Source organism: Ranitomeya variabilis, chromosome 2 (genome assembly GCF_051348905.1).
Source record: "Ranitomeya variabilis isolate aRanVar5 chromosome 2, aRanVar5.hap1, whole genome shotgun sequence".
NCBI lineage: Eukaryota > Metazoa > Chordata > Amphibia > Anura > Dendrobatidae > Ranitomeya > Ranitomeya variabilis.
The window spans coordinates 824,987,058-825,011,004 of record NC_135233.1 but is presented as its reverse complement, the minus strand read 5'-3'; the positions used below and the strand labels follow the sequence as shown (position 1 = coordinate 825,011,004).

The 23,947-nt window shown below is 42.5% G+C and overlaps 1 protein-coding gene across 5 annotated transcripts in view; it reads right to left on the bottom strand.

The window, feature by feature from the left end:
- Positions 1-23,947, bottom strand: part of GCLC (glutamate-cysteine ligase catalytic subunit) — a 98,832-nt gene that overhangs the window by 41,843 nt on the left and 33,042 nt on the right. For 3 of the 5 annotated variants that reach the window (XM_077290025.1, XM_077290027.1, XM_077290026.1), the window contains 2 exons: positions 16,905-17,017; positions 1,231-1,413 (listed from right to left, as the gene is read on the bottom strand). In XM_077290025.1, the coding sequence (XP_077146140.1) occupies positions 1,231-1,413; positions 16,905-17,017 (296 nt within the window). The remainder of the gene's footprint in view (positions 1-1,230; positions 1,414-16,904; positions 17,018-23,947) is intronic. The other 2 variants (XM_077290028.1, XM_077290029.1) reach the window with 1 other exon arrangement.

The following is a 23,947-nucleotide window of genomic DNA, read 5'->3' as shown; positions in this document are numbered from 1 at the left end:
ATTTTCTATTTTTTTTTTTTTTTAAATACATGGTCGACATGACCCAGTCGACTCATTTCGACTGCACTAGGCAGTCTTACTCATGACTAATGGTCAAATAACATGCAGTCCTTTATATATTCTTTTACAAGGTATAACACAGAGGTTCTTAATTCACTTTAACAATTGGGTGTTACATACAGCAAGCAATGTAGAAAATACTAGAATGACATTACAAAACTGCAAATTATTAATATCCATTAAATTTTCAACAGTGCAGGTGAAAAAATTATATATAAAGTCACACATCAAACTAATAATAAAAAACAACACATGCAATAGTCTGATGTTGAAATAAGCAAAATTAGAACATACACCAGAATAAAAACCCCAACGTGTATTTAGTAATGACATGACAGAATTTACATTCGCCTTCATAACATGGTATAATTATAACATGTAAACTAATACCTAAAAAACAATTATTTTTATTTTCAACCATTTAAAAAGACAATTTGTTAGGCTCTGAGACCTAAAAAGTGAGAGTCTTTGGAGGGGTACAAAGTGCATAAATTTTTGAGCAGACTAGTGCTGGTTTGGGGGGGTGACATGACCCGGACGGTGAGCGGGGCACCACATTGTGATCGAGCTAGGGTGCCAACCTCCGCTGGTAGAAAGGGTACATCAGGGTCCGGTAGGGCCATTTAGAGGTTCATTGCATTTTCAGAAACAATCAGATTACTGGGTCTGCAGGTTGCAGGCAATTTTTGGTATTTTGTCTCTTAAATGGTTGAAAATAAAAATAATTGTTTTTAGGTATTAGTTCACGTTAGTCTGTTAATTTACTATACCTTTGCATCTTTAAAAAAAAAATTAAAAAAAATGAATGAATACTACCAAATTAAAAAAAAAAAAAAAAAAAATAAAAAAAAAAAAAAAGCGATAGAGAAAAATGCCTTTAAAACATTATCTCTCTTTCTGGCATTTGACAAATATTAATAACTATGGTAATCCTAATCGACCTAAAACGGGAAAGGCATACTCTGATTTTATGTCAGATATTGAGAAAAACGTGTGTACATATATATTTTTTTTATGTCAACTTCTAGCTTCAACTGTAAATAATACAATCACACAATATATTACACTTTACCATTATGTAATTTTGAAATTTCAGCACGCTTTTTTTTTTTTTTTTAAATTATAAGTCACTATTGTGAAGGAAAAACAAATGTAAACAGCACGTTTTACCTTGGAAAGGAAGTTATAGTACAAATAGAAACATTGTCTGACAGCAGTGAAGAGGCTTCTTGGCGTCGTTTCTTCATGTTATCTTCTACCGTATTAAACTCGGCCATTGTTCCTCCATAGGGCTGCCCAGGAGTTCCCTCAATCATATAGCTGCCATACTCTGGTCTCCAAAGGGTTGGATGGCTGAATTTGGGATACAGAAAATATTGTCATTTTCCCCATTAAAAGTTCTCACAAATAAGTGATGAATATGCATGGAATTCGTAATGTCTGCAATCCTCTGCCCGTCTGAGCTGTATAAAGGCTTCTAAGCCAGAGAAACAGTAGTCTGCTCAGTGCTGATGGGAGAGTGGGAGGGCTCAGGACAAGACCCCTAAAAAACAGCCATCTGGAGATGGGAGCCAGGTTTGACTGATCCAGGGAGTTTTGCTTGTCTTGGAGAAGAGCCAACTTGCATAATAAGCAATTTCAAAGTCTGTACTATATGAATACAGTAAGTTTATAACTTCTGGTAACAAAAGATTTGAGACTGAAAAGGACACTACTATGGCTGAATGAGGAGTACTAAATAAAAACAAGTAAAAAAAAACATTGGAGGCTGCAGGTATCGAAAAACAATTCAAATGCAACAAAAATAGGGTATGCTAATAAAAGATTCTAAATTCTAACAATAAAGGAAAGAGGACAAATGTAAGCCTGAGATATGAATCCTGCACTTTTCATCTGCAAGTTATTAGTGCCAGATATCTGTAACACTGGCCAACAGTGAAAATGTTTCTGAAATGAAAATAGCTGGTTTGTAATAATTTTAGCATCCTAAAAACGAATATGTTACTTAAAAATCATTATTAGCTCTTGTTGCTGAGATACAGGTCATTTAAGATTATTATGCAGGAAAATAGGGAAATTTTGAATTTTCAACAAATGTGTATTGGTAAACCTGATTACAGACCTGTTGAACCAATGTCAGCCATTTTATAAATTGTGTCTGCATAGTTTGTACTAATTGAAGTCTCTTTCTCTTGTTGCAGTAATTTTGTGGAGAGAATTTACACTTTGAAAATGCCTCGTAAATGTGCAAATATTGTTAACAATTTTTGTTACGTGTGTGGTTATGTGACATTTGCCAACCAAAGAAGACCAATTACTCCACTTGTGAAGACTGCTTACCATCATTACTTTGCTTATACGTGGCACTTAAATACGTGGCACTTATACGTGGCACTTAAATACGTGGCACTTATATACGTGGCATTTTGAGACCTATAATTTTTCCACATTTTGGTCCACAGAGTCATGTGAGGTCTTGTTTTTTGCGGGACGAGTTGACGTTTTTATTGGTAACATTTTCGGACACGTGACCATTTTTTATCACTTTTTATTCCGTTTTTTGTGAGGCAGAATAACCAAAAACCAGCTATTCATGAATTTCTTTATACCGTTCTGCGTTTGGTAAAATTGATAAAGCAGTTTTATTCGTCGGGTCAGTACGATTACAGCGATACCTCATTTATATCATTTTTTAATGTTTTGGCGCTTTTATACGATAAAAACTATTTTATAGAAAAAATAATTATTTTGGCATCGCTTTATTCTGAGGACTATAACTTTTTTATTTTTTTGCTGATGATGCTGTATGGCGGCTTGTTTTTTGCGGGACAAGATGACGTTTTCAGCGGTACCATGGTTATTTATATCCATCTTTTTGATCGCGTGTTATTCCACTTTTTGTTCGGCGGTATGGTAATAAAGCGTTGTTTTTTGCCTCGTTTTTTTTTTTTTTTCTTACGGTGTTTACTGAAGGGGTTAACTAGTGGGACAGTTTTATAGGTTGGGTCGTTACGGACGCGGCGATACTAAATATGTGTACTGTACTGTGCAATTTATACTCTTGTAATGAATTCTTCTCGCTACCTACAGCACATACTTCCATGGCGTGTATCTAAAAAACGAGAGCTAATTAAACAATTCTGTGGGTATATTTGAGTTTCTCGACCCAAAATTAGTAATATTTGCCTATTTTCATCAAAGAAACATAAAAAAAGTTGTTTTTTGTTGGCCTGTGTAATTGAGACCAATCAATGTTCGCCATCTAATAGAAGAATTGCAGCTAATGCCCAGATGAACTTTTACAAATAACCTAAACTTTTCAAGACCATATCTGCGCAAATGAAAGGAAATATTAAGAAACAAAAACGGTTTTACTCAGCTCTTAATGATACCTCGAGTACATCAAGCTCAAACTGGTGAAAGATCCTCCAAGTACCTTGTGAATGGCATTAAGGGTAAAGTCATAGGGGCGGATTCATCAAGGCTTGTGCTACGCCAATTCTGTCTATATGGCGACAGTCATGAAGAGGCGCACACCACTTAATTCAGCGCCTTTAGTAAGTGGCGTGACCTGCACCAGAAAACACTGGCAGATGTGATTAATCTGACAGGGGGCAGAGCCACACCACTGCCCATTTAGGCAGTGCTCATACAAGGTGGTTTGAAAAATTCCAAAAGCCGCTAAACGTTTTGCAGCTTTTCACAGCTTTTGATGAATTGGCTGTTTAGCTACTGTTGACCAGAGTAACCATGTAGGATAACTAATGCTCGGCTTCATTGTATATTATTACAAAAAGAATCAACATACAGTGCCCTCATCAACAAGAGCACGGCAGATGAATTTTGATGGTGATAAATGTAATGCAGTGCACTTAGGCCGCAGTGATGAAATGGCTGCAAAAAATATAAGAGGCATTACAGAACAAGAAAAAGACTTGGGGATTCTGGTTACAAGCCAAGCAGGAGTACTCAGAGTCAGGCAGCAACTGCAAAAGCAAATAAGGATTAAATCCCAGGGTAATGATACCTCAGACAATAACTTCAATACGGGATTCAGTGCCACATTGTAATAAGACAAAAATTGTACATCGGGTTGGAGATCACTTATAACAAAAGGCTGGTAAAATCCTTCTCAGCTTCCCTATTTGCCAACGATTCCTCAAACATTAGCTGACCCGTGTGTACACACAGTATATCACCAGTATGACAGGTTTATACATGCCCCAGCTGGGTTTTTTCCTCTTCACGTTATAGGGGATAGGTTGTATTCTTCACTCCTCCAATAATGAACAATTGATTTTCTATTAAAAGGTTAGCCTTTTGCACTTGGTGGTTTACTGCTCCTTTTCATAACCTACTTTAGGTTTATGTTCTATCAATTTGATGTACATGCATAATCTGTTACATCTCTATAATAACCACAAATAGTCACTTATACAGCTCTGACAAAAATTAAGAGACCACTGCAAAATGTTCAGTTTGTCCGATTTATCTTTTTATAGGTACATTTTTGAGTAAAATGTAAATTGTTCTTTTATTCTATAAACTACTGACAACATGTCTCCAAAGTTCCAAGCATTACGTTTTGTATTTATTTTCTGAAAATGAGAAATGGTCACAATAACAAAAAAATGCATTGCTTACAGACCTCAAATAATGCAAAGAATACAAGTTCATAATCATTTAGAAACAACAATACTAATGTTTTAACTCCGGAAGAGATCAGAAATCAATATTTTGTGGAATAACCATGATTTTTAATTACAGCTTTCATGCGTCTTGGCATGCTTTCCACCAGTCTTTCACACTGTTTTTGGGTGACCTTATGCCACTCCTGGTACAAAAATGTAAGCAGTTCTTCTTTGTTTGATGGCTTGTGACTCCATCTTCCTTTTGATTACATTTTAGAGGTTTTCAATGGGGTGCTGGTCTGGAGATTGGGCTGGCCATGACAGGGATTTGAGGTGGTGGTCCTTCAGCCACACCTTAATTGCCCTAGCTGTGTGGCATGGCGCATTGTCCTGCTGGAAAAACCGGTCCCCAGAGTTTGGGAACATTGCCTGAGCAGAAGGAATCAACTGTTTTTCCAGGATAACCTTGTATGCGGCTTGATTCATACGTTCTCTGCAAAGAACAACCTGCCCAATTCCAGCATTGCTGAAGCATCCCCAGTTCATCACCGATCCTCCACCAAATTTCACAGTGGGTGCAAGACACTGTGGCTTGTACACCTCTCCAGGTCTCCGTCTAACTATTAGATGACCAGGTGTTGGGCAAAGCTGAAAATTAGACTCAGAAGATTATCTTACTTCAGTCCCCTATGGTCCAATCCTTATGGTCTTTGGCAAACTTCAGCCTGAAAAGCTTATTCCTAGCTTTACATGACTTGAGTCCTGCCTCTAGGAGCCTGTTACAAACTGTTCTTGCCGTGCACTTCACCCCAGCTGACATTTCTTTTGTAGGTCACTTGAGGTCATCCTGCAGTTGCTGAGCGACCTTCAAATAAGATGACGGTCATCCCGGTCAGTGGAGAGTCGTTTTCACCCTTTGCCGGTCTGTGGCTTTGTTGTCCCCAATGTCTGCTGCTTGACCTTGCTGTAATGGACTGCTGTCTTAGAAATTTTAAGGATGGAGGCAACATAATGATCACTGTGTCCCTTTGCTAGTAAAGCGAGAATTGAGACCTTGTCCTCACTCAAGACTTTTCCTTTCAACTCCTTTGGCATTGTTAAAAGTTATTTTTTCATTCCTATTACTTTTCGGATATTACTAGCACTTGTTTTGCCATCCAGCTTGTCCTATTGCAAGGGGATTGTGAACACCACAGCAGGGTTTTTTAATTCTTTCCTTCGTTTAAGGGAAGGTGCCGCATTTTATTTTTTGTATTAAAAATGATTGTTTATATAAACAATTATTTTTAATACAAATTTTCATTTTTTAACTTTAACATTTTTTTTATTATTAATTTTCTCTGTTCAGCCACTGGGCGCCGCCATTTTGTTTTGCAGGAGTGTAAGTGTAGTTGCACGACACTTACACTCTGCAAATACGGCAGCCCTGGGCATAGACATCTGCAGTCGGCGTCCGACCGTATAGTTTACATTGAGCTGCTCTCTGCTGTGTTCTGGCCACACCCCGAGCCGTCCACATCACAGCAGAGGCAGGAGATCGGCGCCATCTTCCTGGAGCTCACAGTGCATCTGTGAGCTCCAGTTTCCCAGTATAATCGCAGGAGCCCTGCGGTTATAGGAGGAGGAGAAGGAGGAGACCAAGGACGGGAGGGAGAAAGGACTCCGCAGGGAGCAGTGAAGTAAGTATCAGTGGGGTGGGGGAGAGGCAATCTAATCCTATCCTTTGTGGTGCCGACTGAGCAGTTATCTCCTCCCATGTGTGTTACTGTGCTGAGCGGTGTATCAGAAGGTACCGTCACACTAAGCGACGCTGCAGCGATAGCGACAACGATGCCGATCGCTGCAGCGTCGCTGTTTGATCGCTGGACAGCTGTCACACAGACCGCTCTCCAGCGACCAACGATGCCGAGGTCCCCGGGTAACCAGGGTAAACATCGGGTTGCTAAGCGCAGGGCCGCGCTTAGTAACCCGATGTTTACCCTGGTTACCAGCGTAAAATGTAAAAAAAACAAACAGTACATACTTACATGCGTCCCCCGGCGTCCACTTCCTGCAATGACTGAGCGCCGGCAGTAGCAGGGCACAGCGGTGACGTCACCGCTGTGCTATGCTTTCACTTTCACTTTGCGGTGCTCAGTCAGTGTGGGAAGCAGACGGCGGGGGACGCATGTAAGTATGTACTGTTTGTTTTTTTTACATTTTACGCTGGTAACCAGGGTAAACATCGGGTTACTAAGCGCGGCCCTGCGCTTAGTAACCCGATGTTTACCCTGGTTACCAGTGTAAAATATCGCTGGTATCGTTGCTTTTGCTGTCAAACACAACGATACACGGCGATCTGACGACCAAATAAAGTTCTGAACTTTATTCAGCGACCAGCGACATCACAGCAGGATCCTGATCGCTGCTGCGTGTCAAACTAAACGATATCGCTAGCCAGGACGCTGCAACGTCACGGATCGCTAGCGATATCGTTTAGTGTGACGGTACCTTAATCCTCTCCTGTTTGATACTGTCTGCTGAGCCATGCATCTAATCCTATCCTGTGTGATACTGACTGAGCGGTGTATCTAATCCTATCCTGTGTGATACAGTCTGCTGAGCCGTGTATCTAATCCTATCCTGTGTGATACTGTCTGCTAAGCCATGTATCTAATCCTGTCCTGTGTGATACTGTCTGCTGAGCCGAGTATCTAATCCTCTCCTGTGTGATGCGGTCTGCTGAGCCATGCATCTAATCCTATCCTGTATGATACTGACTGAGCTGTGTATCTAATACTGTCCTGTGTGATACTGACTGCTGAGCTGTGCATCTAATACTGTCCTGTGTGATACTGACTGCTGAGCTGTGCATCTAATCCTCTCCTATGCACTCCTCTCCCCAGTTATGTGTGATCTATATGGCGGTATTATACGAGATCTATATAGCATCGTTATGTGAGAAGTGTATGGCGGTATTATGTGTGATCTATATGGCGGTATTATGTGTGAAGTATATGGCGGTATTGTGTGCTCTATATGGTGGTATTATGTGTGCTCTGTATGGCGGTATTGTGTGTGCTCTATGGCGGTATTATGTGTGCTCTGTATGGCGGTATTATGTGAGAACACTGGTACAGACCAAATTCACCGCACTCTCTTAGGGAATATTATGCAAAATACTTTATTATAACAACCAACATATTATAATAAACTTAAAGTATTTTGCATAATATTCCCTAAGAGAGTGCGGTGAATTTGGTCTGTACCTGTAGTTGTGACCATTTGGTCCATTATACCAGCACCTCATCTACTTGACAGAGTGCACGCTATATCTATCACTACATTATGTGAGAACACTGGCGGTATTATGTGAGATCTATATGGCGATATGTGTGCTCTATATGGCAGTATTATGTGAGATCTATATGTCGGTATTATGTGAGAACACTATGGCGTCGTTATTTGCAATCTATATGATGGTATTATGTGAGAACTATAGGACAGTATTATGTGTGATATATATGGCGGTATTATGAGAACACTATGGCAGTATTATCTTCAGAAAGCGGACCCATTCTATGGTGGTTCTGGCTGAGCACCTGCACACGGGTCTGGGGTGATAGAGGGGGCAGCATGACCTCCAGTTAGGTGCAGTCAGGGGAGGGCTGGTGAGGCAGCTGAAGAGAGGGGTCTCATTTTTATCGTTACTATATGGCTACATTTCCTTCCCAGCGTCACACCGTAATTCGCCTGTCACCTCGCTTTCACACATCGCCAGGACAGGATGGAGAAGACAGGATCTGAGGAGGGGAATGGGGTCTGCATGCAAAGTCTGGATCAGAACAGGTCATCAATCCGCAGAAATGTTTCCTGGACTTCTGTGGAGCAGACAAGCAGACGGTCTATCCATGTGTATAAAAGACAGCGCTCTATGTAAATCCCTGGCTGCTCCGTGCACTGAACATGGTGCCCCCCCCATAGACCAGCACACTGCTCTCCTCCCTCCACCACATATCTCCCAGAATCCTTGCTGCCTGCCATCCTCGGTGACTGTCTACTTGTCAGTATAACTCTACAGTTACCAACAAAATGGCTGCTCACTGGGTTCCGAATATCATCTTCTCTTATCAATTAGCAAACACCCAGAAGGGGAGGAGAGGAGACATCACACACGTCAGCAGACTCCGCCCATAATTACTGCAGTGCAGTAATGTGAGCTAGTTGTACACTAGGTTTTTCTGAAATTTCGGCAGCTGCTCCCCCTAGTGTTTAAAAGTGGAAATGCAAAACCTTTTAACATTATTTTTCATATTTTACTAAATTATAAACAAATGATAATATTTTTTAAGACAATTTAAACATTAATTCTTTAAATTTTTTTCAATCGCTGGAAAAAAAAATGTTCTTTTGATGGCACCTTCCCTTTAAGTAAGATTTGGCTCAGGTGATCACCTAATCAGAAGCACATTAAGTACAATGAGGTGGACTCTGGTTGGAATTCTGATAGATATATATATCTAAAGTTTGGCCACACCTTCTCATTTAAAGATTATTCTGTATTTTCATGACTACGAAAAATTGTACATTCATACTGAAGGCATCAAAACTATGAATTAACACATGTGGAATTGTATACTTAACAAAAAAAAGTGTGAAACAACTGAAATTATGTCTTACATTCTAGGTTCTTCAAAGTAGCCACCTTTTGCTTTGAAGTCTGCTTTGCACACTCTTGGCATTCTCTTTATGAGCTTCAAGAGGTAGTCACCGGGAATGGTTTTCATTTCACAGGTGTGCCCTGTCAGGTTTAATAAATGGGATTTCTTGCCTTATAAATGGTGTTGGGACCATCAGTTGTGTTGTGCAGAAGTCTGGTGGATACACAGCTGATAGTCCTACTGAATAGACTGTTAGAATATGTATTATCGCAAGAAAAAAAAGCAGCTAAGTAAAGAAAAACGAGTGGCCATCATCACTTTAAGAAATGAAGGTCAGTCAGTTTGAAAAATTGGGAAAACTTTGAAAGTGTCCCCAAGTGCAGTGGCAAAAACCATCAATCGCTACAAAGAAACTGGATCACATGAGGACCGCCCCAGGAAAGGAAGACCAAGAGTCACCTCTGCTTCTGAGGATAATTTTATCCGAGTCACCAGCCTCAGAAATCGTAGGTTAACAGCAGCTCAGATTAGAGACCAGGTCAATGCCACACAGAGTTCTAGCAGCAGACATCTCTAAATATCGTAGTTACTTAACGGTATTTCTCTGATCCCATGACGGCACCACGGAGAGAGAAGGATCCGCCCTCAGGGACAGGAAACCTACAGGTGAAAAAGGCGGTACCTCTCTCCCACATCAGTTGGTTTACAGAGACTTAACAGAACTTCAGCTGTAACTTAAATGTTATCAAACAAAACCTTTTAATTTTTAACTTATCAGAGGCACCCCGTGACTAAATATTAAGATTAATTCTAGTGTTCACACTCACACGTGAAGGGAGGGAATGTACGGGTGCCATCATGGGATCAGAGAAATACCGTTATCGGTAAGTAACTACGATATTCTCTTACCCCATGACGGCACCACGGAGAGAATTTCATAGATGTACATTAGGGAGGGACCACCGCCTCCAGAACCCTTCTGCCAAAGGTGAGGTCTGAAGAGGGAGTCAGGTCCAGTTGGTAGTGTTTAAAGAAAGTGGAAGGAGATGACCAAGTGGCCGCCCTACATATCTGTTCAATTGATGCTCCTGCTCTCTCCGCCCAGGAGGCTGCCACCGATCTGGTTGAGTGAGCCCTGACTTCCTCTGGAATGTCCTCATTGCTTGATGAATACGAGAGGATGATGGCGTCCCTTATCCATCTCGTAAGAGTGGCTTTCGATGCTTTATGCCCTTTATTTGGACCCTGGAAACACACAAACAGAGCCCTATCTTTCCTATAGTCTCTTGTGGCCGCTAGGTATTGAACTAAACATCTCTTAACGTCTAGTGTGTGTAGATGTTCCTCTTTCTCATTTCTGGGGTTTGGACAGAATGAGGGTAGCGAGAGCTCCTGAGATCTATGAAAATGTGATGCCACTTTAGGAAGGTAGGATGGATCGATTTTAAGGACTACTCTGTTGTCTAGTATGCGTGTCAGGGGTGGATACGCTGATAGGGCCTGCATGTCACTAATCCTCCGTGCTGACGTTAGCGCCACCAGAAGGGAGGTTTTAAGCGATAATATTTTTAAAGATGCTTTTGACAGTGGCTCAAACTGTGCTTTAGTCAGTGAGAGAGGACCAAATTTAAATCCCAGGGAGGTGTAGTATGGTGTTCCACAGGTCTAGATCTGGTTGAGGCCTTAATGAATCTTTTTATCCAGTGGTTTCCAGCTAAATCACTGTTGTAAAGGGCGCCCAAAGCTGCTACCTGGACTTTAAGTGTGCTTGTCGCTAAGCCTTTTTCTAGCCCATTCTGAAGGAATTCTAGCGCCTTTTTAATTGGGATTTCCTCCGATAAATTGGCACCTGATGCTGATAAAAATCTTCGCAAAACCTTCCCATATGCTCTAGTAGTCACTGGTTTCCTGCTTAGTAGGAGAGTGGAGACTAGATTTGAAGAGAACCCTCTCTTGATTAGAAGGCTCCTTTCAAATTCCAAGCCATCATATGCAAGTTCTTTACTTGCAGGTGATTTACCGGTCCCTGATACAGCAGGTTCGGAATTTCTGGAAGGACCCAGGGATCTGTTACAGACATTATCCTTAACCATGAAAACCATGCCCTCTTTGGCCAGAAAGGAGCTATCATGATGACTCTCGCTCCGTCCTCTCTGATTTCTTTCAACACTAAAGGAATCAGTGCTATTGGGGGAAAAACATAGGCTAGATGAAAGTTCCATGGAATTAAAAAGGCGTCTAGGGCTACTGGGTTCCCGCGTGGGTCTATTGAACAAAAAGCCTGAGTCTTCCGATTCTGGTAGTTCGCAAATAAATCTATTTCTGGAAGACCCCACAATTGTACTATGTGGTTGAAGACTGTCTGATTCAACTTCCACTCTCCCTATTTGAGTTGTGTTCGGCTTAGAAAATCTGCTGTTTGGTTCTCCGTCCCTTTGATGTAAAGGGCTGTCAGTGATAACAGATTGGCCTCTGCTAATAGGATGGATTATGTTATTTCCATCAGTGTACGAGATCTCGTGCCCCCCTGGTGATTCAAGTAGGCCACTACTTGTTGTCCGATAATATCCTGAGGTGATGGGAATGGAGGGAGTGTAGGAAGTGGGTGAGAGCATATTTTACCGCTAGAAGTTCTTTCATGTTGGAAGAACCCTGTTTTTCCCTCTTCCGACCATGGCCCTTGAGCCACCTGGCTGTCCACATGAGCCCCCCCAACCCCAAGGACTCACATCGGTGGTTAGGGTTATAGATGTTGGCCATACCCCATGGAACGCCCCTGGTTAGGTTGTGTGGATCCACCCACCAAGCTAGGGAATGTATTGTTTGCAAGGAGATTTTTAAGTGCTTTTCCAAAGCCCCTTTTAACACAGAATCTGCTTCTAATATCTCCCACTGGAGGTCTCTGGTGTGACTCTGGGCCCATTGGACTGCTGGTAGACAGGCTGCAATTGATCCCAATATGGACATTGCTTTGCGTAGAGTTACTACTGGAGATTTCCTGAGTTGTTCTATCAGTTGGACCATATTCGAAACTTTTTCCCCTGGAAAATGGCATTCTTGCCGGTTTGAGTCTATTATTAACCCCAAGTATTGTTGTACTTGAGTTGGAATGATTCTTGATTTTGTTAGGTTTAGCATCCACCCTAGATTTGTTAGGGATGTCATTACTTTGTTTAATTGTTGAGTGCAGTGGAGGGGAGTTTTGCCAACTACCAGGAGGTCGTCCAAATAAGGAACTATTAGTATGTTTTGCTCCCTTATGTGAGCCATGACCTCTGCCATCAATTTCGTAAATACCCTCAGGGCTATGGCTAGACCGAAGGGAAGGGCCCTGTATTGGTAGTGCTTTAGCTCTCCCTGTACTAATACCGCCACTCTGAGAAATCTTTGGTAGTCTGGGTGTATGGGCACATGGTAGTATGCGTCCTTTAGATCGATGACGGTCATAAAACAAGACGGATGAAGCGTTCTCACACGTCTTTATTGTTTCCATCTTGAAACTCTCTGTCACTAGGTACTGATTCAATTTTTTTAAATTTATTATTGTCCTGTAAGTTCATCCGGTTTCATCCGAAGAAACTGAGGAGAGTAGAATCCCATGCCTCTCATGGTTTGGGACCTCCTGTAGGACATTCTTTGCTAGAAGCATTTGTACCTCCTTTTGAAGGCTGAGCTGTTCGGCTTCTGCTTTCCTCTGAGGTGTTATGATAAAGTGACGAGACGGCCTTGTATGAAAAATTAGTTGCAGCCCCGTTTTTATTATATTTAGGATCCATAGGCTCCCTGATATTTTTCCCAGGCTGGAAGAAAGTGTGCCAGTCTTCCTCCCACCTGGGGACCACCTTCATTGTGGTTGCTTTTTGGTGTCAGGCTTGTTGAACAGGTAGCATTTCCCCTTAAATTTTTTTATCGTCCCATCCTTCTTTCTGATTTTTTGGAGGCCTTCTACGCATGAATTTCCTGTTCCGAAAGGACAGTTTATATAATTGGTTAGGGAACCCCGGGAAGGCTTTCTTCTTATCCCCCGCTTTCTCCAGGATATCATCTAAGGTAGGGCTGAATAGAAATTCCCCCTCACAGGGTATGGAACATAATTTGGACTTTGTAGGTCCCCCGGCCAGCATTTGAGCCATAAAGCCCTTCTAGCTGCATTTGAAAAAGAAGCAGCTCTTGCCGCTAGTCTTGCAGAGTCTATAGATGCGTCCGCTAGGAACGCCGCTGCTCCTTTCATTATCGAGATTGAATCTAATACTGATTCTCTCGGGGATCTATCCTTAAGTTGTGACTGTAGATGGTCCAACCACAGCATTAATGCTCTGGCAGTACATGTGGAGGCTATAGGCGGTTTTAGTCCCCCCCGCGGCTTCCCAAGCACCTTTTAGAAGTACCTCAGCCTTCTTATCCATAGGGTCCTTTAGGGTCCCCATATCTTCAAATACTTTTGCTATTGCGACGTCCAGTTTTGGTGCTTTACTCCAGGAAGAACAGGCTGGGTCATCAAAAGGATATTTCCTTTTCGGGGTTAAGAGGACTTTTTTGTCTGGTCTTTTCCACTCTTTTTTTATTAGGGCATGTATTTTATCATTTATTGGAAACGCTAAACAAAGTCTTGTGTGGTTTTTTTGGATTTAGTCTCCACTAGCCCCATGGTATTTCTTACCGATTTTACCAAAGCGTCTGTCTCTTCAATGGGAAAACAATTGCGACCCCCCCCTCCGAGGAAGAAGAGGATGATAGCGAGGAAAGCGAACTATCTGAATCAGATATATCACTATCTTCTTCACTAGAACTTGGCTCCGGGGACCTATGTTTAGATCTATGATTCTTTCTCAATCCTTTGGCACTTTTTAACGCATCCTCTACCTGTGATTTAATTGTTTTAAATCGGATGCGAATCTTGGGGACTCCTCGGAAATGGTGTTTTCTATGCATATGGCACAGAGTTTCTTTACCCATGTAGTGGGTAGTTCTACGGAGCAGATCGGGCAAACTCTGTGCCTGGTTTTCGCTGTACATTTCTTCCCCTAAGAAAAATACAATAAAACCCCTTTTAGAAACTGAGCATTCACGAAGATCACTTACCCTCCTAATTTAAGGGGCATACCGGTTCTGGCGTAGGAGTAGCTTCCTTGGCTTGAACCGTTACTGGTCTGCTGGATCCGCCCGAGCCTCTGCTACGTTGAGATCCGGAACTGCGACGCTGGGAAGAAGCATCGTGCTGACGCCGCTGCTGGTGATGGTGCTGCTGCTGCTGTTGGGTCTGGCGCTTTTTCGGCGGGGTCTGCAGAGTTTCTTCTGCCGGTTGCTCTACCTCACTCATAGTGAGACCCTTCTGAGCACCGGCCATTAGTTTTCTGTCCTTTTTTATATATAAGTGGGGCGGCGCACCGCTGGGCTATTACCCAGAGATGCTGTGCGCCGCCCCGGAAGTGACCCCTGTGCCGAGCATTCTGGGAGTACCAGAATGCTCCGCGCCTGGCCCGCGCGCATTCTGCCGCCGCCATCTTTCCCTACAAGGAGTACTGCCCGGCACGCCTGCAGACCACGCCGGAGGAAGTGCCCGCTCCAGCCCCAGGATCCCAAGCGCCCACCGGCGCCAACAGAGGGACCCTCGGACGAGCACGCTATCCAGCGGGAGAACCGGCGGTAAGACACCAGGTGACTGCCGTCACCTATTACCGGCTGTATCTATGTTTTTATGGGGGAGAAGCAGACTGGCCTTTCTTCACTGCTTCTGCCCCGCCACGCATGGGCCCGCCGACCCAGGAAATGTGTTCTTCGGGGGAGGATTAGCCACGGTATCCGAAGCAGGGCCCCCCGCTGCCAATAACCGAATCGATGGACCCCCGGCATCCTACGACATCCACGCTGCAGGTTCCCCGTCAGGGACAGGAAACCAAACTGATGTGGGAGAGAGGTGCCGCCTTTTTCACCTGTAGGTTTCCTGTCCCTGAGGGCGGATCCCTCTCTCTCCGTGGTGCCGTCATGGGGTAAGAGAAACAACTGTTAAGAGGAGACTTTGTGCAGCAGGACTTCATGGTAAAATAGCTGCTAGGAAACCACTGCTAAGGACAGGCAACAAGCAGAAGAGACTTGTTTGGGCTAAAAGAACACAAGGAATGGACATTAGACCAGAGGAAATCTGTGCTTTGGTCTGATGAGTCCAAATTTGAGATCTTTGGTTCCAACCACCGTCTGTGGGACACAGAAAAGGTGAGCGGATGGACTCTACATGCCTCGTTCCTACCGTGAAGCATGGAGGAGGAGGTGTGATGGTGTGGGGGTGCTTTGCTGGTGACACTGTTGGGGATTTATTCAAATTGAAGGCATACTGAACCAGCATGGCTACCACAGCATTTTGCAGCGGCATGCTATTCCATCCATTTTGCGTTTAGTTGGACCATCATTTATATTTTAACAGGACAATGACCCCAAACAGGCTGTGTAAGGGCTATTTGACCAAGAAGGAGAGTGATGGGGTGCTATGCCAGATGACCTGGCCTCCACAGTCACCAGACCTGAACCCAATCGAGATGGTTTGGGGTGAGCTGGACCGCAGAGTGAAGGCAAAAGGGCCAACAAGTGCTAAGCATCTCTGGGAACTCCTTCAAGATTGCTGGAAGACCATTCCCGGTGACTACCTCTTGAAGCTCATCAAGAGAATGCCAAGAGTGTGCAAAGCTGTCATCAAAGCAAAAGGTGGCTACTTTGAAGAACCTAGAATATAAGACTTAACAAAAAAGTGTGAAACAATTGAAATTATGTATATAATTCCACGTGTTAATTCATAGTTTTGATGCCTTCAGTGTGAATTTACAATTTTCATAGTCCTTAAAAAGAGAAAAAAGTGTGTGTGTGCGTGCACACACACACACACACACACATATACACATACACACACACATATACATATATACATGTTTTGTCAAAACAACCCATCAGCACCATGTCAATGTAATGATGCACCCCCTCCTGCCCAAGTTTTTAATGCCGCTATAAGCTACATACAGTGGGATTTAACAGGTTAACAATCGCAGGCGGAGCACCACTGCACCCACAGCTGTTAAAAGGTACATGATGGCTTATTATATCAGTTATGTGCAGGGGGGGGGGGGGGAAGGGAACGCGGGCTCACAGACCATAGGCAGGGACACAACTTTCACGTCAAAGGTCGTGAAGGTGTTGATGCAGTGGTCCGAAATACAACTTCATTTTCATCATTTCATGCCATAATCAAACTATTTTTTAGTATATTTGAATTAAAAGTTCTCAAACGACACTTTTTCCACACGGTTAAGAGTCAAACTATAGACTGCAGTACACCAACGGTAAGGATTACGTCAGCATTTAATGAAAGGAAACCTATCACTATGGAGTTCTGAAGTAGAGAAACACCCCAAATCTGGCCCAACATTTTATTTCCACAAAGATTGAGTAGCTCTTCTCACTGTAGGCACTAGCTAATATTATCCGTCAGCTGCCATCTGCAGGAGAAATGAGGCATATAAGCAGTAACAGAACAGCATAAAGGAAATCAAAACAAACAAAAACAAAAAAAACTAAGATAACATACTTTGGATTTATTTTTTCACCTCTGCCTTGAAGTGTATCAAGCATTTCTTCTCCTTGTAGTACTAATCGCACCTTGCGATTTTCATGATCAAAGGCAACCAACATATACTCCACCTGAAGAAAAAAAAATTGTGAAATAAGTGTTTGAAAATATGAATTTTACCATGAACATAATACATCTTCAGGTTTTACCAATAAATCCCATTTAAACTTTCAGACTTTGAAAGCTACAGAAGTCCCATGGAAGCGAGTCTTTCATAGTCCGTGAGCTCTGCTTTCACCAGCTCCTCTGGATCAGTACAGGGTCATTTTTGTACAACATTCTCCTAAAAGGGAATTCATTTCTTCTGCACTGACAGACTATGATGCTGAGGAGTGTATGATTTCCCCTCCCCATAGAGTATGCAAAGAGACATTTCATGTGATTAACCCTTTACATCACAAGATGTACAGTATATACATGTTTAGAATTGAGAGTCCTCAGTGGTTGATACCTTTTAATGGCTAACTGAAAAGATGGTAACAAATTGCAAGCTTTCGAGACTACACAGGTCTCTTCATCAGGCAAAGACTAATACAAATTCTGAAGAATCACATATTTATGCACAACATAGCACAGAACAAAAAAAAAAAAACCATGGATAAGACAGGTGGCATGAAGCATTTTTTTTTGTTCTGTGCTATGTTGTGCATAAATATACAGGTCCTTCTCAAAAAATTAGCATATAGTGTTAAATTTCATTATTTACCATAATGTAATGATTACAATTAAACTTTCATATATTATAGATTCATTATCCACCAACTGAAATTTGTCAGGTCTTTTATTGTTTTAATACTGATGATTTTGGCATACAACTCCTGATAACCCAGAAAACCTGTCTCAATAAAATAGCATATCAAGAAAAGGTTCTCTAAATGACCTATTACCCTAATCTACTGAATCAACTAATTAACTCTAAACACATGCAAAAGATACCTGAGGCTTTTAAAAACTCCCTGCCTGGTTCATTACTCAAAACCCCCATCATGGGTAAGACTAGCGACCTGACAGATGTCAAGAAGGCCATCATTGACACCCTCAAGCAAGAGGGTAAGACCCAGAAAGAAATTTCTCAACAAATAGGCTGTTCCCAGAGTGCTGTATCAAGGCACCTCAATGGTAAGTCTGTTGGAAGGAAACAATGTGGCAGAAAACACTGTACAACGAGAAGAGGTGACCGGACCCTGAGGAAGATTGTGGAGAAGGACCGATTCCAGACCTTGGGGAACCTGAGGAAGCAGTGGACTGAGTCTGGTGTGGAAACATCCAGAGCCACCGTGCACAGGCGTGTGCAGGAAATGGGCTACAGGTGCCGCATTCCCCAGGTAAAGCCACTTTTGAACCATAAACAGCGGCAGAAGCGCCTGACCTGGGCTACAGAGAAGCAGCACTGGACTGTTGCTAAGTGGTCCCAAGTACTTTTTTCTGATGAAAGCAAATTTTGCATGTCATTCGGAAATCAAGGTGCCAGAGTCTGGAGGAAGACTGGGGAGAAGGAAATGCCAAAATGCCTGAAGTCCAGTGTCAAGTACCCAGTCAGTGATGGTGTGGGGTGCCATGTCAGCTGCTGGTGTTGGTCCACTGTGTTTCATCAAGGGCAGGGTCAATGCAGCTAGCTATCAGGAGATTTTGGAGCACTTCATGCTTCCATCGGCTGAAATGCTTTATGGAGATGAAGATTTCATTTTTCAGCACGACCTGGCACCTGCTCACAGTGCCAAAACCACTGGTAAATGGTTTACTGACCATGGTATTACTGTGCTCAATTGGCCTGCCAACTCTCCTGACCTGAACCCCATAGAGAATCTGTGGGATATTGTGAAGAGAAAGTTGAGAGACGCAAGACCCAACACTCTGGATGAGCTTAAGGCCGCTATTGAAGCATCCTGGGCCTCCATAACATCTCAGCAGTGTCACAGGCTGATTGCCTCCATGCCACGCCGCATTGAAGCAGTCATTTCTGCCAAAGGATTCCCGACCAAGTATTGAGTGCATAACTGAACATTATTATTTGATGGTTTTTTTGTTTGTTATTAAACACTTTTATTTGATTGGACGGGTGAAATATGCTAATTTATTGAGACAGGTTTTTTGGGTTATCAGGAGTTGTATGCCAAAATCATCAGTATTAAAACAATAAAAGACCTGACAAATTTCAGTTGGTGGATAATGAATCTATAATATATGAAAGTTTAATTGTAATCATTACATTATGGTAAATAATGAAATTTAACACTATATGCTAATTTTTTGAGAAGGACCTGTATGTGATTCTTCAGAATTTGTATTAGTCTATGCCTGATGAAGAGGCCTGAGTAGTCTCGAAAGCTTGCAATTTGTTACCATCTTTTCAGTTAGCCATTAAAAGGTATCAACCACTGAGGACTCTCAATTCTAAACATTTTTCTATCTACTGGCCAACACGGTACCAAGATATATATCTTTCCGGTATATACATGACAGTCTTGAAGACTGATACTTTTAGGCTATGTGCACACATTCAGGATTTCTTGCAGAAAATTCCTGAGAAAAACCTGAAATTTTCTGCAAGAAATCTGCATGCGTTTTGCCACGTTTTTTTCTGGACATTTCCCAATGCATCTTATAGTGGGAAATCCGCAAAAATACCCCGCCGCAAAATTAATGAACATGCTGCGTTTACCGCGATGCGTTTTTTTCGTGGAAAAAAAACGCATCATGTGCACAAAAATTGCGGAATTCATTCTAAATGATGGGATGCATATTGTATGTTTTTTTGCGGTTTTAGAGCGTTTTTATCGCGAAAAACCCCCGAAAAATCAGCAACGTGTGCACACAGCCTTACTCTGCAGTGTACAATCTTCATTTCCTAGTATCAGGCATTTGGCTACAAGAAAAAGAAGGGAAATGGGTTTATGATACCACAGCTCTGACTTCTGTACATTGAGGCAGGACCAGTAAAATGTTTAAAAAGGAGAAAAAAAAAAAAGTCTGGGCATGATACAGACATGGATTTTCTCATTAGTTTGACACAAACTTATTTCAGATTAATAACTTCTTTAAAAAAAGAGCAGGTTTAGGATTTCAAGTGAATCTGCCACCAGGTTTTTGCTACTCCCATGAGAGAAGTATGATGTAGGGACTCCAACGATGTATCACATGCTGGGCTGCTTAAGGAACATTTGATAAAAAAAATAAATAAATAAAAAAATAAATATATATCACCATTTTATCTGCTAATCTACCAGTTCTGTTCATAATTACCACACCACTGAGTGACAGCTGTTTACACTGCATAGCCAGAAGTTCATGAAAATGGAGGACTACCTGGCAGTAGGTTTACTAGTACTCTAGTGATAATTTTCTGCTGATAAAACAGTGGTTGTATCAAAGCTACAGCAAGCAGCCCAGTAAACAACATAGCTGGAATCAGGTTCTGTGATCCTACATTATGCTGCTCTCAAGTTAGGTGGCAAAAACCTGGCGACAGATTCCTGTTAAAGAAAACATTTTCAATCAATGAAAAAAAACAACAACAAAAAAAAAAAAATACAAGATTTGGAGCACTAAAGTTTATGTATGTGCCTCAAACCACCATAAGGCAGAAGAAGAAACATACCGTGATGTAATTTCAAAGTTATATAGACTTGTACAATGAACACTGGACACTATCAAAATCCTAGATTAACTCTAAAATAAACTTTCCACAAGACTTGACATGCAATACCAACAACACTGTCCAGCCCTGTGAGAAATGATACCGAAAAAGTAGTTTTGTTAAACGCTATTGCTGCATCGACTTCTCTGCAGCTAAATGAATTGGTTTAAAAGAAGTTGAACTACACTTGGACAATTTCTACTCCTACCCCTAGCTTGTCTCCCCATAAAATAATAAAGCGATATTTTCCTCCCATGCTGATGACGCTCATTCTCCCAGGCCTCCTCTACAGTTGCTGTGACATCGGCACCCAATCAGCGCTGGAGTCACTTTCCTCGCTTCCTGTCGAATTAAGCAAGAAAAGGAAGTCCAAGATCAGCTGCAGCAGGACTTCCTCTTCATGTTCGACTTATCTGAAGGCGGAGACAGTGACGGCAGCGCTGACTGGGTGCCGCTATCACAACTACAGCACAAGAGCCCGAGACAGCGAGTGCCGACACCGTGGGAAAGGTGCTGGCACGGGAGGAGGAGAGTATAGCTTTATTTTTATGGGGGCCAAACATTTTGATCATGAAGGAGTTGTCCTACTAGTGGACTACCCCTTTAATCCCTAGCACTAGGAATTGCCTTTAGTAAGGCCAAATTTCACACATCCAACAGTCATGGTCTGAGTATGAACTGGCCACAGATCTCCTGACCCAAAGCCAGCCTCATGTGCCCTTAAGACATTGTAGTGTCATAGAGGCAAGTAAATATTGTCAGCTCCCTCCTTATTCGGCAAGCTATAGCGCTTACTGACGAAGCTGCAGCAGGAACTCGGACACCTAAAGCGCTCTGGTGTCTAGCTCCATGTGTCGCGGTTGTGTGACAGTCACAACACATGCATGGAGGGCCTGTTTTTTGTGACTGTCACACAACCACAACACATGGAGCTGCAGCACCGGACACCTGATTATCAGGTGCACTCCAGGTAACTGGGTTCCCGCTGCAGCTTCTTTAAGCACTTTAGCTTGCCGAATAATGAGGAAGCCGACGATGTTCGCTCATCTCTAGTCGTAAGTCACAGCAGGAGTATTAAGATATGCAGTCATCAGTATCATGGCATATCTAGAGCTTTACAATACAGGTTATAATTGGTTACAAGCTCTGGCAGGTGAGTGCCAATTGAATGACGCCAAGTGCTTTACGTAATTTTGCAAGGTGATACTTGTTTTACACCAAAGTAAAAAGGCACTGCAGAGGAAGTAAGCGAATACAATCATGCACAGTGACACAGTAAGTTAGTGCACGCCAAATCTGTCCCGCAAGTACAGTCCATCAGGGGGAGAGACATATTGGTGGAAACTAAAGAGCACATATGCGCCCCTTTTTTCTAAGTTCATATACACACACCTCATGACCTGGCTTTTTTTTCTTTTTCTTTTTATTTACCCCCTTAAGAGCCATAACTTCTCTAGAATTTTTTCCATCAACGCAGTCATAATTTGGCTCGTTTTTCTTGTGGGACAAGTTGTAGTTGGCACTGCACCATTCATTTCACCATATAAAAAGTTAGAGAAAAAACATGTTCTATTTTTACAGCAATTATCTTCAAGGTCACTAGGATTGTGGTGATCGTAAGATTTATTATATTTTAGTGGTTTAAAGGAAAAAAACAAAAAACAGTACTGACCAGCTTGGCAGCATAATCCAGGTCCTGGTCAGGGAAAGGTGGTGCTAGATATTGTTTTTTGCAACTGTTTCTATGTCACAGAAGGAAATCTCCAAATTTCTTACATTTACGGCCATAAATTTCTAGTGTTGGCATGTATTGCACAATGGCTACAATATTGATAAGAAAAACTAGTTTCTCCTCAAATACATTCCAAGAAGAGAAAAATACAGAAAGCAGCCAAGTGCATGGAATTTGTTAAGGACAGTTTTTCTTGTAGACTGAAGTTTTTTGTACGAATATGAATCTCTGGAAACAAGTCTTATACCGAAGGGATTAAAATTAAAACCTACTGTGTCCAAGATACCAAGAGCCAATATAATGGAAGCCTGGAATCCAGAAAGCACCAGTAGTTTCTAAAATCTCCTTTTAATGAAAATTCCACCGAGACTCAGAAAGCATGATACATGGTCAAAGAGGAATCCTGATCTTTCAGAGAAGAGCGGTGGGGGTAAAAACAAACATGCCTCCCACAAAACCTAGGATCCTATGGGTACCGTCACACCGTGCAATTTTCGTCGCTACGACGGCACGATCCGTGACGTCGCAGCGTCGTATGAGTATCGCTCCAGCGTCGTAGACTGCGGTCACACTTTGCAATCACGGCGCTGGAGCGATGCCGAGGTTCGCTGGTAACCAGGGTAAACATCGGGTTACTAAGCGCAGGGCCGCGCTTAGTAACCCGATGTTTACCGTGGTTACCAGCGTAAAAGTAAAAAAAAACACCCGTACATACTCACCATCTGATGTCCGTCAGGTCCCTTGCAGTCTGCTTCCCACTCTGACTGAGTGCAGCCGTACAGTGAGAGCAGAGCGCAGCGGTGACGTCACCGCTGTGATCTGCTCTCACTTTCCGGCCGGCGCTCAGTCAGAGCGGGAAGCAGACTGCAAGGGACCTGACAGACATCAGATGGTGAGTATGTACGGTTTGTTTTTTTTTTACTTTTACGCTGGTAACCACGGTAAACATCGGGTTACTAAGCGCGGCCCTGCGCTTAGTAACCCGATGTTTACCCTGGTTACCAGCGAACGCATCGCTGGATCGCTGTCACACACAACGATCCAGCGATGACAGCGGGAGATCCAACGACGAAAGAAAGTTTCAAACGATCTGCTACGACGTACGATTCTCAGCAGGGTCCCTGATCGCTGCTGCGTGTCAGACACTGCGATATCGTAACGATATCGCTAGAACGTCACGAATCGTACCGTCGTAGAGATCGTAATTGCACTGTGTGACAGTACCCTAGAGTGTTCCATTAATCGCATTGGTGCCAGAGCATCTTATAGTGTACACACACAAAAAAAAAAAAAAACTAGCGTAACAGTCACTGGCTTTTCAACTTTCAATTTGAAAGCAAGCAACCATACGCCATCTGCAACAGGCTCCGAGTCACCCAAGGCCGGGTCCAGAAAGGCATATAATGTCAGCGTGCGTTCCATGAAGGCAACAGCAGCTGCACGCACGGTTCTGGGCAGTATTACTCTAGAATAGTCCATGTCATAGCAGGCAACTCCTGCATCGGTTCAACACTGACAAATGCATAGAACTGTGCACGGACCCCAACAACATCTAGAATTTGCCCCAATTTCAGACTAAGTTCCCACAATAAACTTTTGCTATTTTTTTTTTTTTTTTTTTTTTAAATATAT